This window comes from Ambystoma mexicanum, chromosome 2q, assembly GCF_040938575.1.
Source record: "Ambystoma mexicanum isolate Mex_15411 chromosome 2q, UKY_AmexF1_1, whole genome shotgun sequence".
NCBI lineage: Eukaryota > Metazoa > Chordata > Amphibia > Caudata > Ambystomatidae > Ambystoma > Ambystoma mexicanum.
Window position 1 is genome coordinate 1,309,613,326 of NC_090924.1, and position 27,015 is coordinate 1,309,640,340.

Sequence of the window (27,015 nt, forward strand, 5' to 3'; positions counted from 1 at the left end):
TTACCTTGAGCAAGGTCTCAGGGACTAATTAACTCACTAATTTTGGAATTTGTTGTAGGGACCGTCGACGCGTCTTTCGACGCCCATTCGCCAGACCCAGAGGACTTCCCCGATTTGGTTGCGTTGTCGGAAACCGACTTTTGCATCTGTTTCAGGGGCCTGTTGTGTGGTGATCGTGACCACGATGGCCTAGAGGACAGTGACTATCAGACCTCTCCCTCGACACCGCGTGTGGCCTATTGGTCGATGACAAAGTCGACTGTTGGGCCTGGGGGATGTGCTTAGTGTGGCGTGTCGTCAAGGTACTTGAGCCGCCGGGTGTCATCTCTGTAGAAGAACCACTGGCCTAACTGTTGGAGTCGGGGGCTCGCACTTGGATAACCATCGGGTCCCGATTGCCCTCGAGGTCACTAAGGATTCGGACATTGCTGGAGGTTCCTTCGATGTCCATGGCGGCCGCGGCCTGCATTGTGTGGCGGGCCCAGCGTTAAGTCCATCGGTCCTTTAAGTTTTTGGCCTAAACAGTTTGCAGGACTTGCACTGTTTTTCGGCGTGGTCCCTCAGAAGGCAAAGGTTACACACACTGTGTGAATCCTTCCAGGGAAACTTCCCTGTTACAGAAGGGCAAAATTTAAAAAGGAACCTGTTACTTACCTGTAACTATTGTTCTCCAGCATGGGTCTGGCATGGATTCACATGCTCATAAATATTCCCCCATCACGCAGGTAACACTCGGTAAAAGAAAAAACAGCTTCACTTTCACTTACAAACTCTATTTCTCCTCTAAACCAATCACTAAACTTTGGGTCATACTGCCCCCAGCCAATGACTGCACTCTCCCTATGCCCCTCTTCTGCCAGCCATCTTCAGATTTGGTAGCACGTAAAGTTGCAGTATGACAAAGAAGAGCCGCAGAGGGCTAGGCGGGAGGGTTAGCATGTGAATCCATGCCAGACCCATGCTGGAGAACAAGTAACTTGTTCCTTCTCCAGCATGGGGTGTGGCATGGATTCACATGCTCATGAATAAAGAATATAGCAGTACAACATTACACAACCACGGGAGGTGGCAAGGCGCAACAGAACCAATTACTCTTACCTCTGGCTAACCTTCAAGCAAACAGGTTGCGTAGCACTGCTTGGCCGACCCTGGACTCCTCCCTGGAATCCCTGTCGACACAGTAGAATCTCGGGAAGGTGTGCTTAGACCTCCACATAGCAGCCCTGCAGATGTCCAGCAGGGGCAGACCAGACAGGAACGCCGTCGCAGCGATCGCTCTGGTGGAATGAGCTCTTGGACGGCTGGGCAGCAGTTGGTTTGCCAACCGGTGACAGCGTGTGATGCAGCTGGAGAGCCACCTCAATATGGAAACCATGGACAAGGCCTTTCCATGGTTCACAGGACCAAACTTCACAAATAGCTGAGACGTCTTCTGGAAACTCTTTGTGCGTGCCACGTAGCCAGCGACGAAGGTTTCGGTAAAAATACAGGCAACACCAAAGGCTTGTTGAGGTGGAATTCCCACCGAACCTTTGGTATAAAGGAGGGGTGCGTCCGCAGCACCACCCTTGTGTTATGAAAAGCAAGACATGGCTGTTTGCAGGAAAGGGCCTGGATTTCACCTACCCTTCCGGCAGAGGTGATCGCCACGAGGAAAGCCGCTTCCCATGAGAGGAACTTGAGATGGGCCTGATGCAGAAGCTCGAAGGAAGCCCCCATGAGCCTTGTCAGCACTACGTTGAGTTCCCACGCCAGGGTAGGAGCCTTCACCGGCGGAAAAGATCGGTACAGTCCTTTGAGGAACTCCTTGACGAGACGGTGGGAGCAAAGAAGATCGCCCTGGTGTAGCGGAAGATAGCCACCAGATGAACTTTGATAGAGGGATCAGCCCGTATTGGCCCAGGGCAACAAGTCTGGAAGAATCTGCATGGCCGTGACCCTGAGAGGGTTGATCTTCTGCATCCGGCACCACATAGCAAAACGTTTCCAGTTGTGCCTGTAGAACAAGAGTTGACGCTCTGGCCCTGGCCAGGACCTACCTGCAGTCCACCAGCAACTTGTAGCCTCCGAACTCTAGGGCTGCAGGAGCCAAGCCCTCAGGTTCAGCGATCCTGGGTTGTGGGGCGGGATTGTGCCGCCTTCTTTGGCGAGCAGAACCGCGACCATCGGCAGCTTGACCGGAGGTGACGTTGACAGGCTGAGAAGGTCCAGGTACCAAATCTGCCCCGGCCATGCCGGGGTGACGAGGATCATCCTGCATTTGCATCGTTTGAGTTGATTGATGACTCACAGAAGGAGAGGCAACGGAGGGAATGCGTACAGGAATAGGCCTTCCCACAGGAAGGAGAACACGTCCCTCATGCTCCTAGGCTGGTGGAACCTGCTGGCAAATTTCTGGCATTTGAGTTTGTCGCCGTCGCAACAGATTGATCTGGGGTCTGCCCCACTTGTAGAAGAGGCGCTCCACCTGACCCGGTCGAAGCCCCCACTCATGGCAGGAGCGCCGTTTGCACATGAGGGAGTCAGCGATGGTGTTCTTGACTCCCGCCAAGTGAAAGGGGATGAGGAACATCTCTTGGGCGACGGCCCAGTGCTACAAGTCCTGCACCTCTTTGGAGTTTGCTGGGGATCTGGTGCCCCCCTGCTTCCTGATTTAGAACATTGTGGTGGTGTTGTCTGTGAAGATCCTCACCACTTTCCCCTTGAGGGACGGAAGGAACGACTTGAAGGTCAAGAACACAGCTTGCAGCAACAGGACATTCATGTGGAGATCTCTCTCCTCCGGCAGCCACAGGCTCCTGGCGTGGAGACGTCCGGTGTGGGCTCGGCATCCCTCCAGGGAAGCGTCCGTGGTGACCATCTCCTGGTACGGGGTCTCTGAAATCCTGTGCCCCTGGAGATGTTGGAGCATATGCCCCACCACCTTATCGCTCGACAGAACCCCTCGTTGAGGGCAATCTTGTCTGTGAAGCTTCCGGACACTTTGATCCAACGAGCGCCCAGGAAAACCTGAAGGGGTTGCATCTGCAACCTGCAGAGCCGGATCAGGTTGATGCATGACAACACCATGCCGAGCAGCGACTTGATAGTCGGCACCAAGGTGGCCTTCATTGCCAATAGCTGGTGCACCTTGCCCAGCAGGGCCGCTATCTTTTCTTCCGAGAGAGCCGAAGCAGTGTTGAGCCTGGCCCCCAAGTAATCGGTGTGCAGTGTTGTTGTTGGAGAGAAAATACCACTGGCTCTAAAGTCGTATATAAGAATGAACTGCATGTAATGCAGTGATTTTGGGCAATATCAGGGATCCAGAAGGAGTTCTTGGAGTGTTCAGAGTGACGACAAATGTAAACTAGAAAGCTAAAAAAGGTAGCACAGCAGGATGAATAACTTACTGAGATGTTATATGCTCTGTTCTACCGGGAGATTCTTGGACATTTCGTTGAAGGTTCAGGGCAGGCCAGGTGTCAACCCTAGTGATGAGAAGACTGAGTTAGGGGGAGCATGTGCTGCGCACTGTGCTCAGTTTCCATATGCACAGATAAATAAAGCTTAATGTGCCTTAATACGTTTTTCAGCCTTTATTGATTAGTCAGTCTGCTCTCTTTGTTTATTTTCGTAGCTGAAGGGTGATGGACCCAGATGAATAGATTGTCAGAACCCTGTGTGAGACGGTGGTATGAAAAGAACATGTAGTAATTGGCACTGTCTTGTTTGTGGATTCTTGTTGTGAATGACTGACTTGGCAACATTTTTTGTGAAGGCATGGTTTAAAAATGTTGGGTCTATACCGTGATAATCACGGTATACCGTCATTTAATTAGAAGGTAATCATACCGTCAAATCAATACCATGACACCTCTACTCATTACTTTAAATGACTGGTGGCAGTGGTTTAATTTCCCTACCACTGTGCTTTTCTACCGCAGGCTGAATCCTCAGCTGCAGTATAGCACCCATGGGTGACCATTTTGTCAAAATGGCCCGGTCTTCTTTTTTCGCCATTTTCTGTTTGTGAGGTCTTTCTTGTGGTTTACTCTGTGGGCCAAGCAAGGTTTGAGCCCTTTGTTCATTTTCCTTTTGGCGGGCTTCGGTACTGAAACCTCCTCTGGCTCCAGTGTCTCTGGAAGGGCAGGAAGTGGGCGCGGTGCCGAAACCCCCCTGTCCTTTGTCTTTAGGAATGCCTGAATGCACCCAGTCCCGATTGACTGGCTGGCTGTCCTTTTAGGACAGCCACCCTGCTGTTTGACAGTTAGGCTGTGCATGAATGGGAGAATCCTGCTTAAAAAGGTGAGGGTTTTAGGACTGAACACCGTTGACCACTGAGAAGAACAACCCGACTAAAACGGTGAACGAAGCTTGCTGCGCCCTGCTGGACCTTTAAATTGCTGGTTGAAGCCCTGCTACTGTGCTGAAACATTTCTGAGCAACAAGAGAATCTCTGGAAGGGACAACTTCTTCCCTTGGGTTCCCTTGGGACCAACTAACCCTGAGACTACAAACTCCACTGGACCATCTTCCCCAGCTGGCTGTACTTCTTTGCTACTGCTGGAACCGAGTACCAGGGGTCGAGAAATATGTAGTCTAGTGCAACGTCTGTGATCCAGCCAGAAGCTCCAGGATTCTCCCCAGGACCCTCCAGAAGCAGGACGACCAGAGCTAATCCCCACACCAGAGTGGAGGACTCAAGGAGTGAAGGAAGCTCAACCGGTGTCCAAGATCCTCAGTGGTGCTGTTTATCGAGCATTGAAAACGCAAAGTGCTGCTGACCTGAAAAGAGCCCGTAGCTGCCGCAGTTCGCTGCACGTGTCCTCCAGACGTCCTCCCTCTGGGGTCTCCACGACTGAGGCCCAGGAACCCAGGATCTGCATTATTGCAACCAGACAGAAGCCAGCTGGACCACTCTTCTAACCAAAGGTACTGTTCCGACTTGGGGTACTTATCTAAGTGTCTTTAGCTTTGCCTTTCTCAGTTGAGACTTGCAGTAGCTACTTTGATAGAGTTGATTTCAGCTCTACCCTTCACAAGTGTATCAGCTTGTAAGCCTACAGTGATTTCTCATAAACTCCTTTGTGCAAGACCTTATCTAAGAAGTGCCTCGGCTCCATAGACTATGCTCCAGTTGACTTTGGCTGTCCTGGCTCCCTGTAGACTCTTCTAGTCCATTTGACTTTAATATTTACTTTCCCTCAGAGGTGATACTTGGTTTTAAACTATTATTGCTGGGAACGGTTTTATGTCTAGACTTCATTGGAATATTTTAGTGCTCACATGCTCTGAGTACCTGTTTAACCTTTTTTCTTCACTTAACCATTCCTTTCTACAAGCCTCAGAATCTACAAAGTGTACTAGTTATATATAAATGGCATTACTTTTGTAGTTAATGGAGTGTAGGAAGTGTGTAAAAAGCATCTATGAAGAATATCTACTAGCTTTGTGTGGATTCGGGAAAAGTATTTTAAAGTATATTTGATTGTTACATATATTGCCCTTTTTAAAGAATGCTTATTTAAAAACTACTGTTACATTAATAAATAATTATTTATAACAAAACCCTTGAGTGTAAGTGTTACTTGGCTACTTGTATTTGTAGATTTCATTGCTACAGCTCTAATTTCCCCCTCTTGAGATAAGCCTGACTGCTAAGTCACACTACCAACTTGTGTAGTACAGGCCTTTACCAAAAGGTAAGTTACTTAATACCAAGAGCACACATGTTGTGTTGTCTCCCACAGGGTTACTTCATCAATTCTTGCCGAACACCTCCTTTAAAATGAAACCGGCTAACCCAGTGAAGCTGCGGAAAAAGCTAGAGAAGACAAAGGCACAGGAAAAGGTGACGACCTGCCTCAGAAGGCCAAAGGAGCTGACCCAGTCAAGGTAGCCCCGGCGGTGCCCAGAGGGAGGCCTCAGCCAAGTCGGTGGAGAAGACACTGGAGAAGAGGATGCCGTCCTAAGTCCGAGATCGAACCCTCGGGATGCAAAAAGGGGGACGGGGGGGAGGAGGCCTCAACCGTATTCCAGTGCACAGATATTTCTTCCTTGGATGAGGAGGACCAGGTATCCATTCACACGCTCCAGGAGGACGTGAGGAACGACTACAACGCAGAGGGGGACGCAGATGGGGACGGCGGAAATACCGACGACGCCGCGAGGCCCAGTAGGCCTACACCCCCCCCAGACACCTCTGCTGAACATCCTTTTGACCCTAAACACCCTAGTGTCAGAGATTAAGAAAAGGATGCCAGCAACACCACAGGCCCGACCCCAGTGGCACCGGAACAGCCTCTGGCGAAAGAGAAAGGGGCACCCTATGTCGCCACATCAACATCCACATGTGCCCCCCTCCTATTTCCCCCCACCAGGGACATGGGGCGGACACAGCGACTACGGACCTGGATGACGACATGGCCACAGCAGGTGGTTCGCCTCAGCCAAGGGCTTCTCCCCCAGACGAGGTGGGGTCGTTCCATGCCCTGCTCGCCAGAGCATCCAAGCTCTTCCAGCTGACGCCAGAAGAGACCAAGGAAGGTTTCCTATACAAACGGCGCAAGGCCAAGAGGAAGACCATTTTGGCAGTGCCTCTCCTGGACTACGTTTGGGACGAGGGCCTAGCTTTGATGACAAATCCAGCCAAGAGGAATAGGATCCAGAAAAAATATTGGGTCCCAGAGTCAGCACCCAAGTGCGTACGTTCACAGCCGTCCCCAGACTCAGTGGTTTTGGCGGCATCGATAAAGAAGTAGTCTAACCCCTTGTCTTCATCCTCCGTTCCACCGGTAGCGAGGGGAAGAAGTTGGATGCCATGAGAAAAAGGTGATCTACTTGTTGGCTTCAATAGTCAAGGCAGCTAACACACTGGCAATCCTGGCCAGGTATGACTGGGAACTGTGGTATAAGATGGCCCCACTGCTGGAGTCTACCCAACAGCAGGCAGGTCAAAGCGCTTTCCATCCTGCAGGAGGGGAGGTGGCATCGGACCATGCGATCACTGTCGCCCTGGTCATCGCGGACACAGGATTCCAGCAGATGGGGGAACGGTGTCTGCCTCCGTCATCGGAGCTCGCTAAGAGCCACCAACTTCCATCAGGAAGTCCAGACAAGGGTGGTGGACATGCCTTTCGATGGGGACAACCTCTTTGGGAAGGCAGTCAACGAGTCATTGCAGACCATTAATACTGACACAGATACGGCCCGTGCCCTGGGCACTCTTCAACATGCCCTTCCTTTCGTGCCTGCGGTGGGAATTCCAGCAGATCGAAAGGTTTCAGCGGAGGATCCTCTTCGCATGCCATCCCTTCCAGTACACGACCCAGGAAGGGCCCGACATCGCTCCCAAGGTGGCACACAGGCCCAAAAGCAAGATTGAACCGGCCAGGACATTGGGCACCCACCCACGCACCCTGGCGGTAGGCCGGCACGTGGGCTTTGTCAGCGAGTGGAAGATCTCCACAGCCCGATGAGTGCTGGATGCTCTCGCCCACGAACACACTTTAGAGTTCCAGCAAAAGTGTCTGTGGATACCTCCGGCAAGAGCAGCACATCCCTCGGCTACTGCAGGAAGTATAGGCCATGATAAAAAAAAGGGGCGCTAGAGCTGGTTCCAAAGCGGCTCAGGGGTCTATTCCAGATACTTCTTGGTAAAGACGACGACCGGTGGCTGGAGGCATGCTCTACACCTGCGGTGCCTCAACAAATACCTCAAGTCCCAGAAATTCAGGATGGTCGCATTGCAGCATGTGTTTGGCCAATTGGAGGAAGGAGACTGCTTGACGTCGCTGGATCTGGAGGACGCATTCTTCCACGTCCCGAATCACGAGAAGCATCAGAAGTTTCTGCACTTCGTACTACAGGGAAGGCACTACCAAATCAAGGCCCTTCCCTTCGAACACAGTCAGTGCCCAGGTTGTTTACAAAGTGCCTGGAACCAGTGGCGGGACAACCTAGTCTACAGGGGATCCACGTGTACCAATACATCGACGTCTGTCTCATCCGGCCAAGTCAAGGAAGTGGCCGCCAAACACATGGGGAGGACCTACCGGCTGCTGACTTATCTTCAGTCCTTTCATGTATGCTACACAAAACGGTGCCATAGCTGGCTGCATGAGTACACTTTGGAAGAAAAGAACTGAAGTACCATAGCAGGGAAAGGGCACTCAAACAGACAGACTAGTCACACTGTTAGGTTTAGTGTCAAACTCTAGAAGAATCATTTAGCACAGCCCCCTCCGACCCCGAATCCAAGTGATTTGCCCGCGGCTGAAAGTACTGCGGGCAAATCGTTTGCATGAGAAAGGTGAGAACTACCAAAAGTTCACACCTTTCTCATACGAACACACATACATTCTCAAACCCACAACACAACCCACACCCTCAGCACACCCCCAACATAAACAAACCCCACTTACCTTCATCTTCACGCTGGTTCCTGCAGCGCCAGTTCCCTTTCACATCCGTGATCGGAAACCGGCGCTGCAGGGTTCTTTTCTTTTTTTTTTTTAACAGAAGGCTGCAAGGGTGTCCCCCCATGAAGTATAGTGAGCGGGGCGATGCGGGGGACACCCCCGCAGCCTTCCGTTTAAAACGGGGGCTGCTGGGGTGTCACCCGCAACCCCTGCTCACTGTACCATGAAGTATAGTGAGCAGGGCGATGCGGGGGACCCCCCAGCAGCCCCGGTTTTTTTTTTCAATGCTACCATCAAAGGTTACAACTTTTGCTGTTCGAACCTTTGGTGGTAGCATGTTTAGAACTTTTGGTCAATGCGACCATTTTTTTTTTTTTTTTTTTAGGTAATTTCAACCTCAACCTCCAACCCCACTCTCTCCATAACCGCTGTGTGCAAGTCCAGTACCAGTCACACCAGTCCAGTTTATTTGGTGTGCCGAGGGAAAGAACTCCTCTGGGTCTGCTGCTGTTACCGGGCGGAAGCTGCAGTCAGGATGCATGCTAGAATTACTGGGCACTGGCATCCAGGCAGTCGTGTCCCAAAGTACTCAATGAGACCATTGCACCGGCCTTTTCCCCAACAAGAGTAGAGCAGCCCAAGCTATGCCCCGGCCCTAGTACATGCTGCTGGAGCTTTTTACAAAGTGTGCTGCTGCAAGAGCAAGGTTCCATCATTCGAGGCACATGCTGGAGCTAGGTGAAATAGTTACATGGTTCTGCTGGGGGGAGGGGAAGATTGCAAAGCAACAGGCCTGGCTGCCTGTCTTGCGGCTGCCGATCACACAATGAATTGAGTAAAAAGAAAGACTAACAGCTCATGTTCAATTTGAGCATCTTTTCATGGAAATTAAACACATATCTTGCCTTGTAACGGTCCTATCCAGCACCTGTGATCCCTGTTCATGACAGCCTGGAGGCCTCGCAAGCAAGTGCAAATTGGAAAAGGAGGCATCACAAGGGCTGGAGAGGACTGTAAGGTATGCCCCGTGTTTTATTTCAGGGAAAGCATTGTTCAACGTGAGCATTATTTTTCTTCAAAATCCTCTACACAGGCAGCCCAGGGCACGGAGGCAGCCCTTGGGAAGCTATGTTTAAGTAAAATCGGTGCTGTGTGTAATTATCCTGATTTAAAAGTAAAACGCAGAGCCTCGGGGCATGATAGCAGCCTGTTAACAGCACTGGATGTTCATGTGCTCTCAGTTCAATGGGTCCCTCACGGAGCAGGCTACTGGTGCAGAGTCTGACTGGTAGCTCTGATGAGCTTTCGCAGTTGCAAAACAGCAGGAATCCACACAATGCGTTTTGCAGTCTTTCATTTGTGTGCAGTTACACGTAGGCTTCACCGTCAGCCACATGGTAAACCGGTATAGGCAAAGTACCGGTTATCAAAGGCAACTGAAATTGCTCACAGTATACCGATGTACCGTTACACCCCTAGTAGTGAGGGTAACATAAAAAATGTTACACGGGTAGGTAGGATAAGGGGCTACTAAGTAATCCCCCAGCAATTTCACTTTACTATTCTTGGGAACGTTAGTTCACACAAGAAAAGGTATTTAAACCTTATGAGAAATCTAAAGGATTTCTCAGACACTGCACTGAAGGTGCAGTGTGTCACCATACAAAAAGTAGATGCCTATGGAGTGCGTCAGACTCCAAAAACAAAGGGAACGCATAATCCAAATCAGATCAAAACACATGAAAGAGTAGAAAAAGGGCTCACTCACTCCAGGGTTAAAATTAATAAATCTTAGTCCAGCAAAAGAGATGGGGGTCTCTAAGGATGAAGGTAATTAGCACAGAAATGAGAATTCTCCCTGCCAGGAGGAGCTGGAGCATTGGCTGTAGATCTGTAGATGGAGGAAGATGGTGAAGATGAGCACGCCCTACCCGTCGCGGGACCCACCTGTGCGGCGACCCCGACGGAGACAGACTTGCGGTGCTTGGCCTTGTCATGGGCCCCCACGAATGGAGCACCCTCAAAGGACTTAGAAGCCTGCTGCTCGGTCAGGCCGGTCCTGGGTGAGGCATGCCCCTGCTTGCCTCACAGGGTAGAGGCCTTGGCGCTGAGCCACGCCGCCAGCCTACTGTAAGAATCCTTCACGGTTCGCTTAGAGAACCCGATGCAGATTTCACAATCCGCTTCCCTGTGATCCGGATGGAGACAGAGGCACTGGAGGTGTTGGTCCTCTACAAACGCATTCCACAGGGTTCCATGTGTTAGAATCGTGGCAAAAATTGCTGTGGTTACAAAATATTGCGGCAAAAATGCTGTGATTTTTGCGCTGCAATCCATGTAAAGGATGCAGGGACACCCTTGCAACCCCTAGACCCATTATACCATTTAATTGGACCGGGGGACACCCCCGCAACCCCTGCTTCCCTTAAATGGTATAATGGGGCACTCCTTTACCAGGTCAAACCACAGCATTTTTGCTGCAAATTTTTGTAAAGGCGACATTTTTGCCACAATTTTATCACTGCATACCTTCCACAGTCCACAGCTGGAGCAGAGCTTGAAAAGGGAGCTTGCCTCTTTTTTCTCCTCCGACATGGTCCGCAGTGTGGAGTAGGGCCTGTGCCTTTCTGGATTCTTCAGTGAAACTTCGATTCTTGCCCTTGAGGGGCATTGAAAACCATAGACAAACTGGTCCCCGAATGTCGGCCGAAGGAGCAAAAGAGCACACGAGCGCTATTTGACAAAAAAACTTTTTATTGAAAAAAAAAGCTTGAAAACGTAGTAAAGCTCCCAGAGCAAAACACAAGGCCTCCCAAAACACGAACATGCAGTAAAAATCTGAAGTTGGCTGCCAGAGGAGGGGTTTAGGGCGAGGGCAGTCAGACCCAGAGTTCAGGGATTGGTTTAGAGGAGGAATACAGTCTGTAAGTGAAAGTGAAACTTTTTTCTTTTAACGAGGATTCCCGGCCTGACTACAGAGAACATTCATGAGCAAGTGAATCCATGCCAGACCGCATGCTGGAGAAGGAGTGTTTTCCATTGTGTAAAAAGAGGACAGCCTGGCGGAATAAAAGGAAGTATAGGGAAATATGCATTCTCTAAGAAGTGATATGTATTATGACCTCCCCCCACTCTCCCTACTGTACAGGGCCAAGGCCGCAGACAAAGTTTGTCGAGATGGGAGTCCTTGTCGGATGTTCTTGTCCTCGAAAGCCGTTGCCGAAGATCTTGCGGTGTACGGTCGTCGAAAGGCCAGAAAGTCTAACTTTAAATGTTTTCTTAGTAATGGCATCAGCCAGAAGAATGCATCCGACTTCAATGGCGGATAAAAACAATCTGAGAGACCTTGACGCATGAAGGACCATGGGTACAGTGAACGTCACATTAGGGATAGTATTACTGGCACGCCTTGTCGTCCCTTTTCGAATACAAAAAATGTAATACTCTGCGGCTACCACTAGATGTCCTATGCATAGCACGTGATCTAAGCAGATCCACAAGCCTCAGAAATATATATTATATATAGGTATTTCCAATAACCAAGACATCATTCACGGATTCCTGCAGGGGGATTTGCACGCCAGCTTGTGATTCCGCCATAATTCAGAAACCAATCCAACAGCCATCAGCTCTTCATAATATCCAGTTTTATTTTTGGCAGAAGTTAAGAAAAACATAACACGGAGCAACGTGTTTCGCGGCATCCTCGCTGCTTGTTCCCACACAAAACAGAACACACCCAGTGACACTTAACATCTAGCAAAGAACTCTATGGTACATTTTGTTTGTCCTTTCTCGTTTTCCATGTTTCACAATCAAATATAGTTCGAACTCAATGGTGGTATATGGCGGCGGCCATTTTGTAACAGGTCATTAGTACTTCTAAATACACCTCTAGCCAATGCCTGGCCTACAATACATCTTTCGTGAGTAAGCCATTTATTAGTTGTTTCTTGCACCGCCAAGTATAGGCGCAACAAGCATATATATGGTATGTATGTCATTAAATTAAGATGACAACTCAATATGACAACATGTCACCTAATGCCTACTTCATTGCATATAGGGATGGGTTTCCTACTTGCATTTCTTGTTAGTATTGACATGTCCTTTTTAATCAATTGCAATTTTTGGATGAGGTTAACGGACAATGTTCGACTTCTGTTTTGCATTTAATGTTCAGTATTAGTACTTTTGGCACCTCAAATGTAGTTGGCTTACAAACTGAGCATTTAACACACAAACAATATCGCCATCTATATTTTATATCGGCATTCAGCCCAAAAATATCGAGATATGATTTATCGTCCAGCCCTACTGCCAACTACATGAGAAAAGCATAATATTGTAATATAAAGTGGTCTTGTATAGACATATTTTGCGATTTTGGCTGTCAACTGGCACCCGTGAAAACAAGACATGCCTCAGTTTGAGTTTTGGTTCAGTTCAATGTTTTTCACAAGATGTGTGCTCAGCAAATTATAAATAGATTTCTTACACAGTGACTGAAGACTACATTCACCTCATTTTGCATGTAAAACACAGTTTGAACTCAATCGCCTACAGAGCCGTTACGGGAGTGGGGGTGGTAGCAAGCTCAGAACCACTTTTGGTGTTGGCTTCTGTGAAGCAACCCGTAGTAGAACCGCAAAGACTATTGGTAACACAGACATCAGTTAAGCAGAGACTTCCGAGAAAAGAACTTGGTGCAAAATACAATTAACACACTAGACCATGATAATGTCCATGTAGATAAGAACAAAAATATTTTTCTTAACATTAAGAAGGGATGAAGCAAAATACACTCTAAAGTGAAGTATAGTAATATGTATACATACACAGAACAAAGTTGGATGTACCAAATGGGGGAATGAACATACGCACACATGTTAGACAACAGTTTAAAAGAATAGGGTCAACTAAACAATAAAACAAAAATGTAAAAAACAGAAAAGAGCCTCAAGTGGGACTGAGGTCCAACACATTAGAGCTAAACTTTGCCAGCCCAATACCCAGTTTACAATTAATGTCTAAAAGTTCATGGTAAGTGTTAGGAAAGGATTTTCTTTGTGCCACTTTCCCTCCATATGGGACACCCTTTCTTTTTGCTCTGTTTTGACTGCTGGCCTGATTTTTTGGAGGCATTCATTTCTTGCATTTTTAAAGCTGCACACATCATCTCAGTGTGAAGTGCGGTCAGGATCATGTGTGTCCTTAGAACTTTACTTTTGTAATTTTGTGGGTACAGATACACTGTGCCCTGGATGGGCTGGTGGCAGTAGATATTTGTATAACCAGTTTTTACTTTTTACTCAGGCATGTTTGCGGTTTACAGCATAATACCATAAATAGTACCACATCCTCTAAAATGGCAATGCCACAAGGTCTGTGCCCCAGAGTGCCCGTTACTGGGCAGGATGTTTGGCCAATGTCTGCCCATTAATTGGGCAGCCCCTGCCAGTTTGAATGGTGGCGATACCGATTATTGGTAGGCTTGGTGGCGACTCCAGTCAAAATCCTGGATAAAAATAGGTCTGCTGCTGCCATTCTAGAAATCATTGTTGAAGCAAAGAGGTCTACGAATGAGTGCAGCCCGCTGAAGACTGTAGGACAGCTATTGCAGCTGACCAGCATGCCTCAAGCTAAGTCCCAGTGAAGTCCTGATCTCAAGAAGGCCTTTGTCGATGCTCGAACACTGGATCGGTGGTGGTAACCAGTATCAACAGCTGCACGAGGATCCGTGCCTGCTGAGCCTTTGGAAGTTTCTCAGGAGCATCCAACTCTCTCCTGGGCAACCTTGCTGCAGTCATCACCATTCCGAATGCATCGTTGGAACTTGGATGATATTTAACTTGTGCTACAAGATGCCTACGCCTGTATTTTCAGCCTTCCAGTCTCAACAGGCTGTGCAGGGCCAGCTCCTTTGTCGTCAACTGGAGATTGCCAGTCGCCACCTGACCAGAGAGTCTCCACTTGCATCCAGTCTTCTTCTCTCCCTGGCGATCTCCTAAGGCTGCCTGCTCTGCAGAAGTCTTCTTCTCAAAGTAGCAACATTGTCCTGCTCCATCTAGTCTCTGGAACTGTAATACAGGTAATGCGACTGACCGAAACCAAATCCTGCACCAGGAAATTACCTCTGCACCCACCACCCCTGGGCCTTGACTGGACCAAGTACATGGCCCAACGGATTATGGAACCTCTGAAGTGGTCTCTGGGAAAATCTGAGTATGGGTGGGTAAATTAACATACTTATTTTGTTCCTCCACACCCTATGCCCAAATCCTCCATAAGGTTACACGAGTAAGGCATTGGGCACTCTCCCCCTTGCCTAATTCAGATCGTGTTTGTTTAGTTACGGCTCACCTCCCGTAAGGTTTCTGTAGTGTGGTGGAATGGCGATAGATACTTACCTGAACTTTCCCTGAATTTTGGAGCACTGAATAGAAACCACTGGCATTGCTCAATCCAACAGTAAACCTACCTGAACAGTATAATTTGTGGAACTAGTGAGGCTAGGTGCCTTTCAGCTTGACCTAAGTGTTGGGGATTTAATTCTAAGATTTCTCTAATCTATTTTAACCTTTGTTTCTCAAATGATTACGTGCCTGTGTTTTACTGTTTTTTTTTATCAACGGTATATCTTTTCACTGACTTTACCCCAAAGAGTAATTGAAAGTATTGCTGATAAATCTCCGAACTGTCACTTAACTGTCTGTATGATAAAGTGTAGAGGTTCTCTAGAACTCACAAGGGTAGATGCATGTATGTATTTAATAGTAGTTGCGTGACAATACATCTGTGAAGGTTTCATCGATTGGTATTTATTTTAAAGGCCTAATACATCACTCCATACTTTTGTACTCGTCTAAAATGGAATTTCTGGAGTGCACTGTGAATCTCATTGTAGCCCTAGACCACCTTTGCACCCTTTGCGAGTCTAAACCTTGTCGCTCTGTTACCTACCTTGATTACGTTTGGCTAGACTTCAGTGTCTTTCTTATTCACCATAATAATAGGTTGGCCTCCCAAAATCCACACCCACGGTTAATTTTGGAAATCCATATGTGAAGTCATCATGAAGCAAGACAAAGACAAACAGATTGAAAGTTTAAACAGAAAGGTTTATTAACATAAATGTCAGGATCATTGAAAGCCTAACTTAGCCTATGCAAGGTGGGATTTCCCTATCTAACGAAACGAAGGAAAGTCGGAGTCAAAGTTCAAACTTAAAAGTCTGTGTCCAAAACCTATACTTGCCCTCCCAACTAAAGCTAAATAATGTGTAGGGATGGCAATAATAAAAGGGAATAGTTTCTTACCTGTAACTCCATTTCTCCAGCATTGGTATCTTCCATGGATTCACACGCTTAGAATACTCCCCATCGTCAGGCTGGGAAACCTCGGTATATTTATAAAGACATTTTCCATAAGAAAAATGTCGACACTTCTGTGTCCTATCTATGTCGTTTTGGCCCGCTTTCGCCTGCACCAATAGGACGTAGTGGTATAAATAGTCCGGCCCCCGCGGCTCCCTTCAGATTTTAACCCCCAAAGTAGTATGGGGGTATATCTGGTTTGCATGCAGGGGAGGCCGGGGGGCGCATGTGAATCCATGAAAGGTACCAATGCTGGAGAAATTGAGTTACAGATAAGAAACTATTTGCTTCTCCAGCATTGGATCTTTCATGGATTCACATGCTTAGAATAGATTGTATAGCAGTACTTCTAATTTTGGAGGTGTGTATGCAAACCAATATCATCATAGCCACACATGCATTTTGCAATGGAAAAAACTTCCAGTCATAGTACATTAACAGTAAAAAAAACTCCTTAAGATACATTGATAGAAGGATATACCCCTGTACGGGGCTTACTGAAACAGGTGGCGTAGGACTGCTCGTCCCATCTGTATATCCTCTGCATGTTGTTGCTCGAGGCAATAATGCCGGGTAAATGTATGTGGCACTGACCAGGATGCTGCTTGGCATATCTCCCAGCGGAATTCCGGACCACAATGCTGCCGAATGACGAAGTGGATCTCGTCGAATGGGCTCTTGGCCGCTTTTCCAGCAGCTTCCCTTCTTTCGAGTGGCAAAAAGCAATCGTCGACGATACCCAGCGGGCAAGTCCTTGCTTTGAGATCGCTTTTCCCTTTGCCGAAGGGCCATAAGCCACAAATAGTTGTCTTTTACCTCTAAGATCTTGAGTACGATGGAGGTAAAACTTTAGAGCTCATCCAATGTATGGAGAGCTTTTTCCGTGACAGATGAAGGTGTTGCGAAGAATGATGGCAGTATAATAGAAGAATGCTTGTGGAATATAGTTGGAACCTTTAATATGAAATGAGGGTTGGTTGCCAATACCACTTTGTGTTTGAAAAATCTCAAGTATGGTGGATCAATAACTAACGCCTGTAGTTCCGAAAGTCGTCATGCCGAAGTAATAGCCACCAAAAAGGCTAATTTCCACGATAAGAATTTTAAAAATGACGATGACATAGGCTCGAAAGGAGCCTTCATAAGTGCCGCCAGTACCAGGTTAAGACTCCAGTTCGGAGGAAACTTTTTAGTTGGAGAAATAGTTTGAAAAAAGCCTTTCAGGAAATGCTTAACTAATCGATCACTAAACAGTGGTGTTGAATGTCTTTTCCGAGTGAATCTTGAAATGGCTGCCAGATGAACTTTTATCGAAGAAAAAGATAAATCCCTTTCTGCTAAGTGCAGCAAGTATGGAAGAAGCAGTTCTGTCGCGATATTCAGGGGTTCCAATCCTGGTTGATCCTTGCACCACATGCAGAATCTCCTCCACTTACTGCACACAAAGTATTCGTGGACGGAGCCCGTGCAGCTTGTAAAATTCAACACCAGTCCGATGAAATGGTTAGAGCCCCAAATTCGGAGAAGTGAGGAGCCAGGCTGTCAAGTTGAGGCCGTCCGGATCGTGATGCCAAACTGCTCCCCTGTCCTGAGATAGAAGGTTCGGGATCTTCTGGAACCTCAGTGGTTGGGTTATCGACAGCTGAAGCAGGTCGGAGAACCATGACTGTCTCGCTGAGTACGGGGTCACCAAGATCACACAACATGGGTATTTGTTAATCCATTGTAGGGTTCGACGGATGAGTGGAAACGGAGGAAACTCGTACAGAAACTTGCCCGTCCATGGGAAGGAGAATGCTTCTCCTAGTGAGCCGGGTTGTGGCCACCTGCTCGGATACTGCAAGCACTTCTTGTTCTCGCTCGTCGCAAAGAGATCCAGGGAAGGATGGCCCCATTTTCTGAAAACATTCTCTAGTTGTTGCTTGTTCAATTCCCATTTGTGCAGTTGATTCATCTCTCTGCTGAGAGAGTCCGCCTGTACATTTTTTACTCCTGGCAGGTGGAAAGCCAATATACTTATCTTCTGTTTGAGAGCCCAATGCCATATTTCTTGAGCTTAGGTTGAGAGGGTTCTGGAGCGAGTACCTCCCTTCTTTCTCAGGTAGAACATTGTTGTTGTATTGTCCGTCAGTATCCTTACGACCAATCCCTTTATGCGTGGTAGAAAGGATTTCGGGGCCCAAAGTACCGCCCTCAACTCCAGCACGTTGATTTGAAGGGTCGACTCCTCTGATGACCACAGACCTTGCACTTGCAGGGACTCCAGATGGGCTCCCCATCCAGTCAGAGGCATCTGTCACAACCGTCATCTGAAACTCTGGTTCCTGCAGGGACATTCCTCTCGTTAGATTTTCAGAGATTCTCCACCACTGCAGCGCTTGCAAAAGCTTGTTGTTGATAATCTATTTGTCTGACCATAGTCCCCCGACTTTGGGACCATCGGTCTGCCAGAAATTCTTGTATTGGTCTCATGAAGAGACAACAGTTGTTTTGATTACACGACGCCATGGCCCCTAGTAGGGACATGTATTTCCTTACTGACACTCCGATGTTGACTTTCCACTCCCTTTGCCTTGTGCCTGAGCTTGAGAACTCTCTCCACGGATGGTTTCACCAATCCCGACTGCGTCTGGAACTCCGCAAGTTCCTTGAGGGAGTTAAGGCGGACTTTTCAAAGTTGATCGCAAAGCCTAACCACTGCAGAAGTTGCATGGTGGCCTTAAGACTTGCTTGTGCTATTATCGGAGACGACCCCCTTACCAACCAATCGTCCAGATAAGGGTAAACATGATGACCTTCTCTTCTTAGCCAAGCTGCTACTGGAGCCAAACATTTTGTGACCGTCCTGGGAGATGACTTTAGTCCGAATGCGAGTACTTTGAATTGATAGTGGGTTCGTCCGACTACGAACCTCAGAAATTTTCTGTGCCGTCGACGCATTGGTATATGAAAATATGCATCTTGCAGGTCGAACGACGCCAGAAAATTCCCCCGGCTGTATAGATCGGATAACCTCCTGAAGGGTAAGCATCTTGAACTTCAGATTTTTTTAGCGTCTTGTTGAGATCTCGAAGATCTAGAATGGGTCGCCACTTGCCGTTGGGTTTTTTGACAACGAAGTAACAGGAGTAAACTCCCTGACCTCTCTCGGCCACCGGGATCAGTTCTATAACCCCTTTTTCCAGCACGAGCACCACCTCTTGTTGTAATACTTGAAGATGGGGTTGGGCCGAAAACACAGGTGGAATGTGTGGTGGCACGTCCTTGAATTGTAAAGAGTGGCCTAGATTTACTGTGTCCAATACCCACCGGTCTGATGTTATTTGCTCCCACTCGTCGACGCGACGAGACACTCTTCCTCCCAGGACGTCCTGAAGCTTGTCATTGTTGGGTCTTTGACTGCTTGTCTTTCGTGGACGATGAATAACCTCTTCTTCTCGAAGCCTGATAGTCTCGCCCTCTTCGAGTCGCCTGGGCAACCTGCCTAATGCCTTGAGAGGAGTACGATTTCCTGCTAAAGTCCCGGTCTCTGGATGACGCAAACCGGGAGTTTCCTGATGCCCCTCTGAAGGGACGAAAAGAACGAAAATTAATGCCACTCTGAAGGGCTCCAAGAGAGCGTCCTGTGTCCGAATCTTCTCTCATTCCTTTTAAGGCCTTGTCCACTTTCTCCCCAAACAACTGCTCTCCTTCACACGGCATATCGAGTACTTTGTTTTGTACCTCTGGTCTAAAGTTGGTACACTTAAGCCAGGCTTGCCTCCTCAAAACCACTCCGTTGTTTATTTGCTGTTTATTTGTTTAAAGCCTGATTCCACCAGGTCTACGGCGATGTTAATAGTCAAAATGGTTTGACGCCTCTTCACCCTCACGTACCAGTAACATAGCATCCGGTAGATGTTCCAGGACGGGGGCTAAACGATGCCACATCTCCCTGTCGTATCTCGCCATGATAGTCAGAGAGTTGGCTGCCTTTACCGTTGTCGCTCCTATCGACAACACTTTCTTGCAAAAGGCGTTGTTGTCCGGGGGAGTCGTGCATTTATGCTGTGACCTCGCCTTTCTTGTAGCCGCTGCCGATTTCGGGGAAGGCTGAGAAGACAAACATTTCGGAGTAGACTCCGGAGCTTTAAACTTCTTTTCTAGTCTGCCTTTAACCGCCGGCTCCGAAAACGGATGGCGCATGGTTCGTACCCTTCTTGCCAGACGTGGTCTAAAATGGGGACCAAAAACACTGACTTCCTCCTCTTCCCGATATGATTAAACAAGAAACAGTCTTTCTTTTCCTCCTCTGGGCCTAGGCTAAACTCGGTACATGCTTTTCCCCATCATTGCGTGGAAGGAACAGATATCGTCCGGTGGTGATGGATGCGCCAGACTTCAGCAATGACATGGAGCTTCCACCTCAGCCTCCGACTCCCATGTTGGGTCTCTTGAAGGGGATGATGTCTGAAAAAGACTCTCCTCGTTCCGACTCAGACTCTGGTAGCTCTCCTTCCTCTGGGTGTGAGTGTGGAGGATCTTCGCAAACCGGAGGAGCTGTTGGTACCCTGGCCATTGACCACAGAGCTGGCCCTGGCTCATCGTCGGCTGGCGTAGTAAGTACCACTGCAGGTGCACCAATATGAGGCAACTTCGCGTCCAAATGACTCAATAGAGTCTGCAATGTGGATAACACTTCCAATGACAATACCGCCTGGGGGTTCAGTAAAGATGATGTAACTGGGATATTACATTCACTCGAGACAGTCAATGAATTGACACCCTGTGATCCTAGATTCGTTGGGTCAACCACCGTTCACGGTCGTCTTCTACAGATGATATTGAGAAGGCCCCTTCCTGTTGCAACAGGGCTTCTGGTAAAACCGGATCATATACCTCCGGCTGCCAGCCTTCCGCAGGAGCCACTGCCAACTTCTCAACAGTTCTCGTCGTCTGAATAGACAGAGCGACTGCAGAAATAGTCTGCACTGATGGTAATGAAGTATATATAGTTTTACTTAACTTAAGGTAGTAGTTTGCCATCCTAAAATAAGTTACACAAATTATTGCTTATGCAATCTGTTTTACTGATCTCAAAAGCACCTGTAATAGAATATTACAGCCTTAGGTTTTACTCACCTAGTATAACTTATCAAAAGTTATAGGTTTTTACTGTACCTAGAAGAAGTGTTCCACTATTCACAAAAAGTATACTGTCCAGATGGTTGACTTCGTGATTTCTTGCGGAGCGTCACAGTACAGCTGCTAGGGTCTACTACCCTTATATTACTGAAAGTAATCTAAAAAGCAACTATTGGTTGGACCTCCCTAGAACTCCTGTTAGGTGTTCCAAATTAGGTTATATGCTTTGGTCTGTGTACCTACACGCATAGTGTTGTGTTTTTCCTATCATGTGTTTATATGATCTGTGATAGCACTCATTGCCCTCAAGATTTATCTGGTCCTACTTGTATTTAAATAAACCATCTATTATTTCAATACATCGTTTTTGTTTTTCTTTGGACCACTTGTATTACCATTTCTTTGTACTGATTCTACAGCCGTTTCTCCCTCCTAAGCCTGGCTGCTCTGTCTATGCGACCCTGAACTCAGGTGGTACTGCCTTATACTAAGAGTGTAGTTTTGGACTGCCTCAGTTGAATGGTTTTACTAAGTCCTTAGTTGGACTTCAGAAAAACTGTTAGGAGGGGGTTTCCCTCCAGCGTGTGTCGTCGCTTAAATATATGGTATTTTCTGCAAACGAAAAGACACAGATTGTTAAATTCTTAAAAACCTTTAAGGGCATAAACAAAAGTTATCAATAGAATATATTGTATATGCTGTTATTTACCATTTATCAATTTTTACACGATGAAAGGGGTCCAAACTATTTCATACTACTGTCACGCTATCTGAAATCCAGCACCTCCCTTTTGGTGAAGGTGTCCTTTCTTGCAGAAAGAGAAAAGGTTAGCGAGTATTCACGGACTGGTTGACACAAATGACCCCAAATGTGCTCTACCATAGACTACTTTACATTTTGATGCATCCTAAAAACCCATTTGTTGAATTATTAATATACTGTAGCTCCTCTGCTCTACCCCTATTCTGCTAGTTCCAGTGCTGAGACCCACAGGTGTAGGAGCACTTTAGGAATGCACCTAACATGACAAAATACAAGGTCTACAGCTACTCCCAGGCAAACAAAACCAGTAGACATTTCCTTAGAAGGGCACACGCTTTGTGAAACATCCAGCTGGCGACCCAGCACTGGATAGGTTTCACATTCAAACTATTTAACAGTACCTGACATCCACATGACTGCATAAATAAGACAGGCTAAAGGAGGCTCTGGGAACACTGAGCCTAATAGGAAACGTACCTTTATGCCAATTTCTCCTCGAGCTGCTCTCCAAGCCGATGATCCAGACACCCGTCCTCCAAGCTCCCCTGCCTTAGGCGTTTTTGGAGAGATGAATTCAACAAGCTCCACAATCAACCTCAGAAGGAGCTCCTTCTTCCTCTGTTCAGGTAATGAATGCTGGCGCTGTTAAAGAGGAATAAGAACCCGAGAGTTACTTTTGGGAAAAGGGCAAAGAACAGAGGCAAGAGTAGATGTGAGACAGACACACGGACACTCTAAAATGAGTTTTTGCAACTCTGGAATTGCAGCCACACAGCAATCACCCCACCTACCCCCACAAAATAGCAAGCACTGGCGCAAGCAAAGAGGTGCAGGATACTCTAGAGAGGAGACCCCCCCCCCAGAAGCGTGAGTGACCAAGTGCATGAAGCTACACATATGGTAAGATTGTGCAGGTATGGGAGGCGTGGCCTGACACCTGCAGCGACAGCATGGCCATCCGAGTGCTCCTGCGATGTACTGGAGACCTGCGCCTTTCTAGCGGAAATGGTGATGGCGGGGAGAGATAAACATACAGCAGGGGGGAGCTGAACCCACGCTGCTGTCCTCTGAAGTTGTAGCCCTGGAGGTGGTGGTCTGACTGAGCGAGCCGTTCGTGGCCTTGTTGGTCTTGAGATGCCAGGCGGGAGCTATAGAGTGGTGCTGGAGAGGGCGGGGCCTTGCCTCTGCTCCAGGGTGTTACCATTTCTGATACTGCACTTTCTTTTTTTTTTTTTAGATACATCGGATGCAATGGGACTGGCCTACAGACTTGCCTAAGAGACTGGCCTAACAGCTGAACACCTATGCCAAGCGATGTCGCAGAGCAGAGCAAAGCTGAGCTGTGGAATGCTGTGATGCCTCTGCTGGAATGAAGAGCCCCTCCTGAAAATGTACACAGTGACAACGCTGCTGGCTCAAATCCCAAGGCTGCCAGAGCCCACCTCGCAGAATCAGCTTGAAGTTGCGATATGTACTTTCTTCCTCCTGTTCTCCGAAATCGACATGTTTTTTATCATGCGTGCTGTGTCATGGGTGGAGAATGGCTTCAGCTACTGCATTTGAACATAAGGGTGGGCTAGGCCTGCGAGACGTAGAGCAGTGAGCACCCTCCCATGCACTGGAGTTTGCATTACAGCCCATTTCTCTCTAATTCTGGTCTCCTGTGTATTGTTTATGTCCGAGTGCCTTGAATGCCTGAGGGGGAGCTGGAGCAGCACTGGTATCGCGGGGACCAGGACAAGCCCGTTACAGATGGTGCTGATCCCCGGGAGCTCCCCTTCCTGATTTGCATGACTGGAGTATACAACAATACAATGGGTAAGTGAAAAATGTGTTTCACTGTACCTGTTGCATGCTTGACTAGGGGATTGGGGTTTTCAAAGACTCTAGGAATAATACAGAGACAGTGCCTCAGTGTGCTGCAGTGGTACAGTACAGAGTTGCAAGGGCAACTACAGGGCTGCAATCAGGCCAGAACATTCTTAGGCACCTGTGATAGAGCGCTAGAGAAAGAGTGTAGGGTCGATGCTGTAGGGCGCACCGGGTAGGAGTGTGAGGTCGGAAGCCCGAGTTAAACTGCAGTAGGGCAGAGACAAGTTACAGATTACAGTTACTATATGGCGGACACCTGTACACTGACCAGCAAGAGGAGGATGCAGACCTTTAAATTAGGGTTGAGGGCAGTACTGAAGAGGTTGAGGAGCATGGTGTATAATTCGGATGCGGTCCCCCAGTCAGTACAAAGGGATAAGGAGGTGGGGGTCTTCCAGGAACAGCAGTTACAAAGGGTACCACAGGCAAGGGGTAGGGGAGATGGTGCTGAACTACAAGTGAAGCACAAAGATATCTCAAAGGTGATGAAGATAGGGAGGGATCAGAGACACTCTGATTTTACAGTAAAGTTTACACAAACTGTCTTAAGGGCCACAATATGGTGGCTGTTGCCAGAGGACATGATGAGCTACTGCATTTGAACATAAGGATGAGCCAGGCCTGGGAGGATCAGAGCAGTGGACACCCTCCCATGCACTGATGCGTGTTTGCATTACAGCCCATTTCTCTCTATTTCTGATCTGCTGTGTATTATTTGTGTCCGAGTGCTGACTGCCTCGAATGGCTGAGGTGTCGTGGGGGGCTGGAGGAGCAATGGTATCGTTGTCCGTCCCCGTCGCTGTATCCGTCGCTGTATCATCCAGAGGGTCCGGCGAGGGGGATCAGGGGTCCACAGGCCTCGTGGGCACGAAGGGCAGTGCGGGTGGACCCTCCCCCGCTTGTTCGGAGGGCTTCCCGACAGTCCTGGTTCTGGATCCTCGGGGTCTGTGGTAACCTCGTCCTTATCACACTACATAAGGATTGGATCGCCAACAAAATGGCCGCCGAGCTATCCTGGGGCTTGGGCAATGGCTGCGATGGGCGGGATGGCTGCTCCACTGGGCCCTCATCGTCGCCATTGTCGCTATCTTCGATCACATCAGCAGGAACCTTCCCCTGGGATCGAACCTTCTCGAACCTCTCGTTGAGGCCTTCGAACCTCTCGTTGAGGCCTTTCATGGTTTCCACCGGATCCTCCTGGGAGCCAGAATCCGAGTCTGTAATGGCATCCGCCCCACCCCTCCTTCGTTTTCCACCAGGGTCTTCACAGGGGTCTTAACGATGGTCTGGAAAGAGGATTCCCTCCGCGGTGGCAGGGAAACTCTGGGCCCTGAGGCCGCCTCCACTGGCGTAGCCCCTGCCGGCTTCACCAGGGCCGCTGCGACAACCTCGATAGAGGCCTTTGCTTCCTCTTCCCTGAACCAGAGCCCTTCTCCAGCCAGGCGGCGAGGCGGGAACGACGATCTTGCTTGGTCCGTTCCGACAGGTTCTTGCTGAACGCACAGTCCTTCTCCACGTGAGTCTTGTCCTCATGAAGGCAGTAGAGACATCTCGAATGCTCGTTCTCCTTGAAAACATTTTGCAACATTTGGGTGGATCAAGGCCCTCACCACCTTAGGTGCGTCCAGGGCCTTCGCTTTGGGGGGAGGGTCATCGCCTCGCTCCCCCTCAGCTCCCTTCGAGATCGACCGGGGCTTCTCCAGAAGTTTACCCGGGTTCGCGGACTTCCTCTTCCCCGAACCAGAGCGCTGGCTAGTGGTTGACCGTGCCGGGGAAGTCGCGCCCTGCCTGGCAGCCGAAGAGCCCGACCTTTCGGCGCTCCCAGTGCCCGCGGACTCGCAGTGCTTGGCCTTCTGTTGGGCCCCCGTCGCCGGGGCACCCTCACAGGACTTAGAAGACCGCTCAGACTTTTCTTTGCCTTCTCACCTGCAGTGCCCTTCTCCAGCCAGGCGGCGAGGCGGGAACGACGATCTTGCTTGGTCCGTTCCAACAGGTTCTTGCAGAACACACAGTCCTTCTCCACGTACGTCTTGTCCTCATGAATGCAGTAGAGACATCTCGAATGCTCGTTCCCCTTGAAAACATTTTGCAATCCGCATCCCGGGCAGCTCTTGAACAGCTTGGATCCGGGCGTCGAGCTTCCCTTGTCCTGGGCCATATCCGTTGAGGTAGGCCACAGATCTTCTCGAATCCTCCAAGAAGCGTAGCTCGATGAAAAATTTCACCCTTGAGGGGCGTAGGAGAATTCCAAAACGGGTCCCCGTTACCGGAAGTAGAAACGGTGGAGTTTGAGGCTGGATTAAACCGAAAAAATGAGAAAATCTCCTGAAAAAGCGCGAAAATGCAGTAAAAGCTCAAGAGCTAAAGCACGAGGACTCCCAACACTTGAAAGTGAGGTAAAACTCTGAGGATGGCTGCCAGGGGAGGGGCTTAGGGAGAGGGCAGTCATTGGCTGGGGGCAGTATGACCCAGAGATCAGTGATTGGTTACTACTAAGAAAGACAGATCAGAAACGAAACTGATACTGATTTTTTCTTTACAGAGGATTCCCAGCCTGACGACGGGGAATATTCATGAGCATGTGAATCCATGCCAGACCCCATGCTGGAGAAGACAGTTCCAAAAAGCCTCAGGGTTCCTGTACCTGAGAAGATAATGCCCTTCAAAATTGGCCTCGGAATTCTCTCCTCCTAAGGCTTCACCAAACTTACAAGGTCTCTGATTTTCCTTCCAAAGATATCAGCTTGTAGTTCCAAAAGAAAGGCCTCTAGGCTCCCTTCCTCAAGACAGCAACAAAGTTCTTAAGGTCTCAGGATTCCTTCCTCAAGACTTCAGCTTGCCAACTTGCACTTCGTCTCAATCTCTCAGTATTCAAAACCAGTTCCAGGGCAATGTTACACTCTTTTTGCTTTCTTGCTTTGCTTTCTTGACAGTTCATACAGGTTGCTTTCTTCTGCTTCACTCCAGCAATCTTTTTCATCCACTTGCCTTTGCTCTCAGTATAGTTATCTGGGTTTCATAAATATGGCATCCCCGGTCTAGGTTCAGTTGTCGGACCACACGGTCCATACATATACCTGTCACGTAACAAGGAACCCTAGGATTTCTAGCCCACACAGGTTCTTCTGCATCCGTGCTGGTTCACACTCACTTGGCGTTTGCTTGTCAGCCTCTTGACTTTACCACAACGTGTTTTTCACATACAGTTCTCTTTGTGGTGCTCTTGGTCCCTCACCACACTGCTTTCATACTTTTCAGTAAAATTCCATACTTGCTTTTCACTGCATTTTGTTCTTTGCTTTCAATATACTGTGCAGGTACTTAGCTGTGTCAAAAGCTTTCATTTAGTTCGGTATTCAATGATTTGGATCTTTTTATTCTGTTGCTTATAGTTCATCGTGTCCGTATTTTTCCTCACAACCCTTTGCTTTGGGTGCACTGTATCATGCACATACTCATTCATTCAGCATTTACTTTGGCT

The 27,015-nt window shown here is 48.3% G+C and overlaps 1 protein-coding gene across 2 annotated transcripts in view; it reads right to left on the reverse strand.

Moving 5' to 3' along the window:
• NGLY1 (N-glycanase 1) overlaps positions 1-27,015 on the reverse strand; it is a 520,539-nt gene that overhangs the window by 168,443 nt on the left and 325,081 nt on the right. For both annotated transcript variants that reach the window (XM_069648769.1, XM_069648767.1), the window contains exon 9: positions 22,140-22,304. In XM_069648769.1, the coding sequence (XP_069504870.1) occupies positions 22,140-22,304 (165 nt within the window). The remainder of the gene's footprint in view (positions 1-22,139; positions 22,305-27,015) is intronic.